Here is a 10,701-nt window from a genome sequence, read left to right as displayed (position 1 = left end):
TATATGGATACCCTTAAAAAAAAAGTATATAGATACATTTTAGTTTGTTTCTTCTCTTATTTCAATTCATTTGTAGTTCATATCATCAAGATATCCAAAACATCTTTTTTCTTTTAAGGGAAGATATCTAAAACATCTTAATAATTGGACGCCGATAAGTGCCACACGTGTGGGCGTTAGGGAGTCCGCCCACACATTTTGTGTGGTGTATAAGAGGAACAACCCACATACCTACGTGTGGGCAAAACAATTAGCGCCCACACGCCTCTTTTTTTTCCTCCCGACCCCTCTCACACGCGTGCATGTGGGCGAAGTTGATAACGCCCACACGCCCGTATGTCAGGCCTCGTACCTCCTGGTCCCGCACGCCACGCGTGACGGTCATCGCGCGCCCGCAGTTGCTATGGTCCAGACCCTCGTCCATATTCGTTTAATTGCAGTTGCCATGTCGCTGAACTACGGTTGCCATGTCGGACAACTGCAGTTGCCATGGTTGCTCAACTGCAGTTGCCATGTATGGTCTGATCTAATGTAGTTGTCATGATTTTATAACTTTAGGAGTTGCCACATACTAACACTAGGCAGTTGAGATAGTTGCCATGTGCTCACAAGAATGCTAGGGAAGTTGCCATGTAAAAAGGAAGAGTTGCCATCTGCTTACATGCACGTTAGAGCAGTTGTCATGTACATACACGTTAAGGCAGTTGCCATGTACCATGCAAAAACATATGTCAACTCGGTAAAATAGAGTTGCCATCTGCTTACGTGCACACTAATAGTTGCCGTGTACTCTGCAAAACACATGGCAAACTCGGGTAAAAAAAGAGAATTGCCACCTGCTTATGAAAGCACACTAGAGGCAGTTGCCATGTGCAATGCAAAAACACATGGCAACTAGCAGCTTGGGTGTGGGAGAGAAGAAGGGCGTGCGGGCAAGATGCCAAATGCCCACACACTAGCCCTTGTGTGTGCGTGTAAAGTGGCGTGTGGGCGAACTGCTGAACGTCCACACACTAGCCCCTCTTGTGTGGTGAAACGGCCGTGTGGGTGACCGGCTGTTCGCCCACACACCAGGTCAGTCCTACGTGGCACTAGAAATATACCAAGATTCGTGCGCTCACGAACGGACGCGGATCCACGCGTGTAGGCGAGATGCAAACGCCCATACGTGTGGGCGTTAACATTTCTGTAATAATTTGTTAATGGAGGGGCCGAGGGAGTACTTCCGGAAAAATAAAACCGACCTCCGCTCTCCGCTCTTGAAAGAAAGAGACTCTCATTGGAAAGGGGCAAAACGAGAAGAGTTTACGATCCGATCGATCCAGCTGCCTCTACGTGCCACCGTCCCTCACCGATCGGAGACCAGGACTGGACCGACACGACACGTTGATCGACCCCACCTACCAGCCTCACAGTCCTCCCTCCCCGTCGAAATCCAGATCCTTCACACCAAAAAAAACATCCAGCTCCTTCTGACAGCCACGAACTCTTCCAATCACAAACGCAAACTGGTTTCCCGAAAAGCAAAAAAATCACAGCACAAAACCGCCTCCGCCGCCCTCTGACATCTGGGCCCTGCGCGTATCGGTCCCTCCCCGCCCAGCCACGTCTCCGCATAATAGCACATGGTCGACAGGACCCGGCCTGTCTCATCCTCCCCTCGCCCCCTCCCTGCTCCGCACGACGCGAAGCCGATCGGGGCCGTACTGCTCGCCTGCCCACCTCCGCCGGAGAGGAGCAGGAGGAGGAGCAATCGCCCGTACCGGGGCTGCACGCCATGGCGCGCAGCGGAGGGGGCTGCTGCCCCTCGATGGATCTGATGCGGTCGGAGGCGATGCAGCTCCTGCAGGTCATCATCCCCACCGAGTCCGCGCACCTCGCCGTCTCCCACCTCGGCGATCTGGGCCTCATCCAGTTCAAAGACGTGAGTCCCCCGTGTTCCCCCGCCGTCGATTTTAGCTCCCTAACTTGTTTCGGTGGAGGATCTGGCTGGTGCCCGCCCCGATGTGCCGATCTGAGCTGGTCCCTCCTCTCTAGGGTTCCGTGCTCGCGATTCCCTTGGAATTGGCAGGGGGTCACAGATGACATTGCGAATTTGGGAACTAAGACTTCTGTGCGGCGTAATTATTCGCTTTTTAGTACTGCTAGTACTACGTTATCACTATACGTATCCATCGGAATTGTGATCTGTTGGTTTGCATTGCCGTGACCCATGATTGGTAGTTAGCACTTAGCAGGGCTCGCTCTTTAATAGGGAATTATTTGCCTTGCTATTAATATGCAAGTGCACATGATTCTTAGATAATGGAACTCGCGGTGCATTTTCATGCTTGGGAACTGTTCTATGTGCTATGTACAGCTTTTGATTTTTGGCTGATTCCTTTGCTGTTAATCTAACATTTATTTTTAATATCCTCAGCTCAACGCAGACAAGAGCCCGTTTCAACGCACCTATGCTGCCCAGGTACTTTTTGCTCGTTTATGTAAACACATTTTTCTTAAGTTACATTTTGATAGGTCTGGACTATCCTCTTGAAAGTTTATCATAGCAGTTTATCGGTTTGCGTTAATCATACCACGCTTGGTCGGTGTTCATATATATAATGTCCTCACAAGACTATAAATCCACATCTAATGTGGTTATTTTTACTGTCTCTGTTGCTCTGGCTGCTCCTTGTGCAGATCAAAAGGTGTGCTGAAATGGCCCGCAAGCTGCGATTTTTTAAGGAACAAATGTCAAAAGCTGGAATACTAGTTTCTCCTATGCAATCAACCGAAACTCCTCTGGATTTTGATGACATGGAGGTATGCTAATCAGTGAAATGCTGCTTATCATGTGCAACTCGTAAATCTTAAAAGTTGATCTTTTCTAACACTTCCCGAGGAACAGGTAAAGCTTGGAGAACTGGAAGCTGAACTAACTGAAGTAAATGCAAACGATGAAAAATTACAACGGGCCCACAATGAGCTACTGGAGTACAGTACTGTTCTTCAAAAGGTATAGCTACTTAGCCTTGTCATTATAGTAATTATTCTTGAACGCACGTGCATATATTGTGGCATGTACGCATGTTGTATCAGTCGTACGCATATTTGCTAGTAGCAAAGTGCCCGTGCGTCGCAATGGATCCAAAATAGACTGATACAAGTTCACAAACTTGAATAAAAATCACCCTAGTTTTGGTAATATGTACACTAAAATTATGTTATGTTTTACCCAAATTTATTTCTCTTATCTGTTTGGATGAAGTGGGCGACGGGGGACCTGGCCTGGAGAGACTTTAGGGGATTTCTGTAAATATGGAGCAGAGTGGTGGGGGCCTTTCTGCAAAAAAAGCCACAGCTTACCTTGTATGTTTTAGACACACATCAGATGGTCAGAAATGATGGATGACACACACCATCATCAGCGAGTCTTCTATAGGAGTAGAGATGTCTATCGTTGCCTCAGCTTGAATTACTTCCAAGATTTATCTTATGGGGTTAGACGTGTCATAAATGTTTCAAGCTAATCACTCTTGATTGTGTGTTAAGATAGTAAGGTCCCAAGACCAGTATTTGAATGGTAGCACATGGGAGGCTTGAGAGATAAACTGTTAGCTAAACCATATGTGTGTGGGTGTTGGGGTGGGGTGAGGGTTGCCAATACTGTCACGCATCCTCTTAAATACGAACATGCAAAATTGTACCCAACTTCCCGTTGTCGCCATATATGGTACTATGGTAGTGCTTCTCCTAAATTTCCTTTTAACTTTCAGGCTGGTGAGTTTTTCTATTCAGCTCAAAGAAGCGCTGCAGCACAACACAGGCAAATGGAAGCAAATCAATCTGGTGAGACTTCCCTGGAGAGTCCTCTGTTGGAGCAGGTGAAAATATTGTTTCAGAAACAGCATCCTGCCTCGCCCTGTTCTATTTTCTCTTACTGATATTTTGTTGGTCGAATTTATAGGATATGTTAACAGACGCATCGAAACAAGTGAAACTTGGCTCTTTGAGTGGTCTTGTGCCAAAGGAAAAGGCCATGGCTTTTGAACGTATCTTATTCCGTACCACAAGGGGCAACATTTTGCTCAGACAAGAGTCTGTTGATGAACCTGTCACTGATCCGCAATCCGGAGAAAAGGTAGTTTTTTTGTTACTTGCAAAAGTCAGTATCCCTCCCCTTTGAGTGATACAACTTAACATGTTGACAGTATTTCCTATGGGTATTATGGATTTAGTGTCCAGTGCTTCTTTAGTTCTGAAGTTACACTCATTATTATATTCAAAACACACTTATCTGACACCTTTTACATGGCTATGCAGGTGTACAAAAATACATTTGTCGTATTCTACTCTGGGGAGAGGGCAAAGGCCAAAATTCTGAAGATATGTGATGCTTTTCGTGCAAACCGTTACCCTTTTCCTGAAGACCTTGCTAAACAAACACATACTGTTCAGGAGGTCAGCAGTTGGCAATATTTATTTTCTGACATTCTTCATTGATTTTTTTGTGTTCTTTTAGATATTTGTATTTTGGCTTAAATCAGTGAACCTTGCGATATAGCACTTCTAGTGAGGAAGTTAGTAGTTAAGAATGGTAGTGTGTAGGAGATACTGTGCTTTGCATGTGATATGAGCTTGCTTAACCTCCTATTCTTCTGCTACTGCATTGATGTCATTCCAATGCTAGATTAAAAAAAATCTAATTAAATGACTATGCAGTATGTACGTTGTTTTGCTCCTTCTAATCTTATTTTGTTGTTGGTGACTACTGCAAAATGATTTCATGTTGTTGCATCGTTTTTTGAACATAATGTGGATGTCGTGAGGAGATCTTTGCCTTGTTATTCTTATGTGTCATACTGCTACTAATTTGAGCCTATAAAGATATAACATGTACTGAAATACTTGCAATCACACAGGTATCTGGAAAGATATCAGAGTTAAAGGCAACAATTGACATGGGATTAGCTCATCGTGACAGTATACTCAAAACTATTGCATCAGAGTTTGAGCATTGGAACCATCTGGTGAGTTTGTATTGCTTATCTCGGCATCTGATAAGCTCTACTCAAGAGTTCGAGTTCTGTGTACTTTGGTTGTTACTGTAGATGGTGTGCGGTGGAGTTCTGATTTTTACGGTTCGATCATTATTTGCTAATTGGCACTGAAATCTTTCAGGCCAAAAAGGAAAAATCAATTTACCACACTCTAAACATGTTGAGCGTTGATGTGACGAAGAAATGCTTAGTTGGTGAGGGCTGGAGTCCAGTTTTCGCAGCTAATCAGGTAATAAAATTTGTTTCCTTAACCCCTGATGCCTTCTTATGTATTTGTCCACCCTAATTCTTTGGTTTCTGTTTGTGGTCTGCATGATTTATGATTTATAGTGTATATTTTCAGATTCAGGATGCACTTCAGCGTGCTACTCTCGAGAGCAAATCCCAAGTTGGCTCGATTTTTCAGGTCCTTAACACAAAAGAGTCTCCTCCAACATATTTCCAAACAAACAAATTTACCTCAGCCTTCCAGGAAATTGTTGACGCATATGGGTATGTTCTCAGAATTCAATCTTTTTTATTATTCTATACTTGATTTGCTATTTTATTAGTCTCTTATTTATTCTTATGCATTTGAGAAAACGCCTATTCCCTCTTCTTTTATTGTTGTATATGTGAAAACATGCCTCAAGCTAGTTGTCTCTCTAGCCATAAACACTTCCCGTCTTCATATTTTTTTCATGTGTCCGTGTCTGCTACTTTAAAATCACAATGCATATTCATCAAAAGTATGTTAGCTACTTGTTTTCAAATGTGTATTACCTTGTAATGGAAATTTCTGCAGCTTATCGGTTTATGGAATCTCAGTAACACATTTCCATTGAGTTAAACATTGCTTGTTTGAGAAATGACTAAGGGGTGTTTGTGTTACTTGGGGTTCGAGTCAAGTGTATGAATATGTAAATGCTAACTTTGTATTTCTTCTGATACAGAGTAGCCAAGTATCAAGAAGCGAATCCTGGTGTATACACTATTATCACTTTTCCTTTCTTATTTGCTGTCATGTTTGGAGATTGGGGTCATGGAATTTGCATATTACTTGCGACACTCTATCTGATAATCCGAGAGAAGAAATTCGCTTCACAGGTTTGCTCCTCGTCTTCTACATTTTGCTAAACCTATATGTGTCTGTATTACACTATTGCTGCAAGCCAACAGCCCCTCTTTTGGAACATATGGTACTGATTCCAAAGAGTCTAGCATATTTATGTTCTGAAAGTTCCTGAAGTAAGCTGTGTCTTATACTCTTATGTCTGAATTGAAATACAGAAACTTGGAGACATAATGGAGATGATGTTTGGAGGCCGCTACATAATTATGATGATGTCAATTTTCTCAATCTACACAGGATTAATATACAATGAGTTTTTCTCCGTTCCATTTGAACTTTTTGCTAAATCAGCCTATGCATGCCGCGATTCTTCTTGTAGGTAAGATGAAAGAAACCTAATTTTATCTTTGTATAAAGCCAGATTTTATGCATTACTTTTTGCTAATCCTTTTTTTTGTAATTAGTGATTCTACTACTGAAGGGTTAATCAAGGTAAGGGATACTTACCCGTTCGGCGTGGACCCTGTGTGGCATGGTAGTCGAAGTGAGCTGCCATTTCTCAACTCACTGAAGATGAAAATGTCAATTCTTCTTGGAGTGTCACAAATGAACCTTGGAATTTTTATGAGTTACTTTAATGCGAAATTCTTCAGGAACAGGGTTAATATCTGGTAAGTGTACCCCTTCGTCTGAAAATCCTAATTTGAAAAGGCAGCCCATCCTTTTGTAGCTTGTGTTGCAGTCCCTAAATAATTGTATTGCTGTTCACATTTGTAACAGGTACCAGTTTGTTCCCCAGCTGATCTTCTTGAACAGCTTGTTTGGCTACCTATCCATGCTTATCATCATTAAGTGGTGCACAGGGTCAAAAGCAGATCTGTACCATGTTATGATATATATGTTCCTTAGCCCCACAGATGACATGGGAGAGAACCAGTTATTTCCTGGCCAGAAAACTTTACAGGTCTATATTTGTCATTGTTGTGTTCTCACTATCAAGTTTTGAAAGATCGTTCTTACTATAAAGTAAACAATTGGATTATTCCTAACACACACTCTTTCTTATACAGCAAGTTTTGCTTCTACTTGCTCTGGTATCTGTTCCCTGGATGCTGATTCCGAAGCCATTTTTCTTGAAATGGGAACATGAGCGAGTATGTCTAATATAGTAACCTGTAATTTCTGTTGCTGTTTCTACAGTTCATATTTACTTCTGTGCTGATATTATATGTTTGGTATTCATCAGAGGCATCAAGGACATCAGTACGCCATGCTTGAGGGTGCAGATGAATCAGTTGTAGCAGAGTTAGGGGAGCATAATGAAGAATCGAACCACCATGAGGAGTTTGAGTTCAGTGAAATATTTGTTCACCAGCTGATCCATACAATTGAGTTTGTTCTTGGTGCAGTCTCAAATACTGCTTCATATCTTCGTCTCTGGGCTCTCAGGTACTGCCGGACAATAAGAACCATTCGAACCATTTCATCATCTCAGTTTTGCGCAGGACAATCTTTAATCACACTTCCATTAGCTACTAACGAGCAACTAATATTTCTCCTTGCAGTCTTGCACACTCGGAGTTGTCCACTGTGTTCTATGATAAAGTTCTCCTTCTGACGTTGGGGTTAGTAATCTCTCATCTTTCATCATCATCATCATCATCATCATCTTACTTTTCATTGGCTTCGGAATAATAGAGTAAATCGGAATAGCAGCCAAAAACTTGGGAAAATCCAAGTTAATGATCAATAGAATCATCTTCATCATGCTTTGTGCATTTTTGTAGGTACAACAATATTTTTATCCTTGCTATCGGTGTCGTTGTCTTCATCTGCGCCACTGTCGGTGTGTTGCTTGTTATGGAGACCCTAAGCGCGTTCCTTCACGCCTTGAGGCTCCATTGGGTGGAGTTCCAGAACAAGTTCTATGAGGGTGATGGTTACAAGTTCGCACCATTCTCGTTTGCTCTAATCAGTGAGGATGAAGAGTGAGCTCGTCCAAATTCTTGTATCTATTGTAGTCTCTGTAATATCTTGTGGGTGGCCTTGTTGCCAGAACAATCATTGTTTGTCACGGATCAATCATAAAACTCCAGCCCCTTGTTCGAGCAAGGGAGGTGCAACATCATTTTTCTTTAGATGTGGATTACACGAAGGGTAGGAATTTTTTTGTGGAGGTTTGGCAACAAAACTCTAGTGGCATCACCCTTATTTTGGTGTAATGCTAATAACGAGTTGTGCACTCGTGGTTGCCTTTGGGTGATGTGCAGTCTGGACATAAATAAGCATGTAATAAAAGGTTATTTCCATTGTGGTTATTCTCGGGCTCACTTTACCGTTTTATAAATTATCATCGTTTTTTTTTACCTTGAGACCATTCAAAAATCATTGCATTTCGGAATAGATTACAAGAGTTGGTTTCAAATGTTGCCAGAGACAAAAAGAAAAGAAAAGAAAAGAAAAGAAAAGCTGGCTACTCTACCATCTGATGTCAGCGACTCTCATTGTGCTTGAGGCATGCTATGCTTGTCGTCAACTATTACCTGAGTTTTATGGGCTAGTCAAAACAAGTGTCAGCAATGAGGGGAAAACCTAATTTGTATACGGGTCATATTTGGCCTCACAATAACAGGGTCTACTACTCGATGTCAATTAGGCGTCAGGATCACTAAAGAAATGCTCTCTTCATTTTTTATACAAGACCACTATAAAAAATATATTTTGCAGCTATACAAGATCACTATAAAAAATAGGGTCTGTCTATGTCACATCTAGATGTGAGACTAGCAATGTGCTTGTGCGTTGCAACGGATTCAAAGTAGAATACATGTTCACAAACTTGAAAGAAAACACCTAGTTTTGATATACATATATCACTAAAAATATATTATGTTTCACTCAAAATATATTCCTCGGGCTGTTTTGATGAGATGAGAGAGGGATGTGGTTGGTTTCAAGATACTAAGGGGTTTTTTGCAAATTGGAGCAGAGGAGTGGGCTATTCTTGCAAAAAGGCCACAACTTATCTCACAGTTGTTAGATGCAGATCTAGTGATCAGAAATGATGGATGGCAGACACGCCATCATCACCAACTGAATCTTTTATATCTAGATGTGAGATATTATCTCACATCTAATATGATGTCACATTTTGTTTGTGGCTCTTTCATTGACAACTTTCTACAGCTGGTTCGTTTAATTTTTGTTTGATGGTTGTCCAGCCGAGTTTCTCCGTTGGTGCTAAACAAGCTGAGTGCGTCTCGACTGGCCGGTATACACAGCTAGGCACCGAAGCTTCTTGGTTTGTAGCACACAGGAAAAAAAATCTTAAGTGTGTTGTTTCGTCTCAGAAAAAAACAAGAAAAAGTTGCAAGACAAAGCCACACTTAAGAAGGAATCGAACTACCATGCTCCAACTACTTAACGCGTGTCTTCTAGCCACTAGAACAAATGGATGTTTGCGATAATTAATCAGCGTGAATATTTAGGAACTCACTACATCGTCAGATTTGAAACCTTTTTGAACATTTATTAAAAATTTGTGAACAAATTTATAGATGCAGAATATTTTAATAAAAATGTGAACAATATTTGTAGTTGCAAACATTTTTGAAAACACAAGCAATTTTTGAAAACGTGAACAATTTTAAAAACTCAAAAAAAATTTAAAATGCATTTTTTGAATATTTTCTGAAACACTAACACATTCCCAAAAACACGGACAATTTTTTTTGAATAGTTATGTCACATCTAAGTATGACATCATCCCACGTATTGTCTCTTGTTTGTTTGTCCAAAAAAATCACAATAGCAGACGAGTGTGCCTGGGCCAGTCCCTCCGCACATGGACAATTATGAGTCGATAGTTGACATGTAATCGGGCCCCTACAAAATATACGCCCCCTAGTTGCGAGTCGAAGGTTGACTTGCAATTGGGCCCCTAAAAAAACTACATGCCTCGAGTTGCAAGTCGGGGGTGGACTTGCAACTAGGGTGAAAGCAAAACAACACCCTGAGTTGCGAGTCGATGGTGGACTTGCAACTGGGCCGACAGAAACCCCTAGTTGTAGGTCCAGGGTCTAATCGTAACTACCATGAAGTAAGAACAAAAAAATAGGACCCCTCCCCCCTCCCCCCGAGTTGCGAGTTGAGGGCAGACTTGCAATTAGGGCAACTACAAAACTACATACCCGAGTTGTGAGCATATATATGGTTGACTTGCAACTGGAGCAATTACAAACTACATCCATCGAGTTGCAAGTCGGGGTGGACTTTTAACTTGAGTGAATACAAACTACATCCCCCAAAGTTAAGAGTTGAGGATGGACTTGCAACTAGGGCAACTATGAAACTACATCCCCGAGTTGCGAGCACATGGTTAACTTGCAACTGGGCCGAATACTAAAACTATATCCCTCGAGTTGCAAGTCGGGGGTGGACTTGCAACTAGGCCGACAAAAAACCCTAGTTGTAGGTCGAGGGTCAAATTGCAACTACCATGAAACAAGAAAAAAAACACCCCCGAGTTGCGAGTCGTGGGTAGACTTGCACCTAGGGCAACTACAAAAACTACACCCCGGAGCTATGAGCACATGGTTGACTTGCAAC

At 42.0% G+C, this 10,701-nt stretch overlaps 1 protein-coding gene across 1 annotated transcript; it reads left to right on the top strand.

The window, feature by feature from the left end:
• Window positions 1-1,627: 1,627 nt before the first annotated feature.
• Window positions 1,628-8,411, top strand: LOC125552275 (V-type proton ATPase subunit a3). The gene is made up of 18 exons (XM_048715774.2): window positions 1,628-1,924; window positions 2,420-2,464; window positions 2,683-2,805; window positions 2,891-2,998; window positions 3,759-3,866; window positions 3,950-4,123; window positions 4,306-4,443; window positions 4,905-5,012; window positions 5,164-5,271; window positions 5,386-5,534; window positions 5,975-6,128; window positions 6,312-6,472; window positions 6,558-6,764; window positions 6,874-7,057; window positions 7,164-7,247; window positions 7,340-7,542; window positions 7,659-7,718; window positions 7,881-8,411. Exons 1-18 carry the CDS (start codon window positions 1,778-1,780, stop codon window positions 8,083-8,085), a joined length of 2,466 nt encoding a protein of 821 aa, XP_048571731.1. The 5' UTR covers window positions 1,628-1,777; the 3' UTR covers window positions 8,086-8,411.
• The last annotated feature ends 2,290 nt before the right edge of the window (window positions 8,412-10,701 follow it).

This window comes from Triticum urartu, chromosome 4A (genome assembly GCF_056163025.1).
Source record: "Triticum urartu cultivar PI428250 chromosome 4A, HENAU_Tu73, whole genome shotgun sequence".
In the NCBI taxonomy this organism is placed as follows: Eukaryota; Viridiplantae; Streptophyta; class Magnoliopsida; order Poales; family Poaceae; genus Triticum; species Triticum urartu.
Note: the sequence above shows the minus strand (reverse complement) of the source record. Positions and strands in the feature narration are given on the sequence as shown.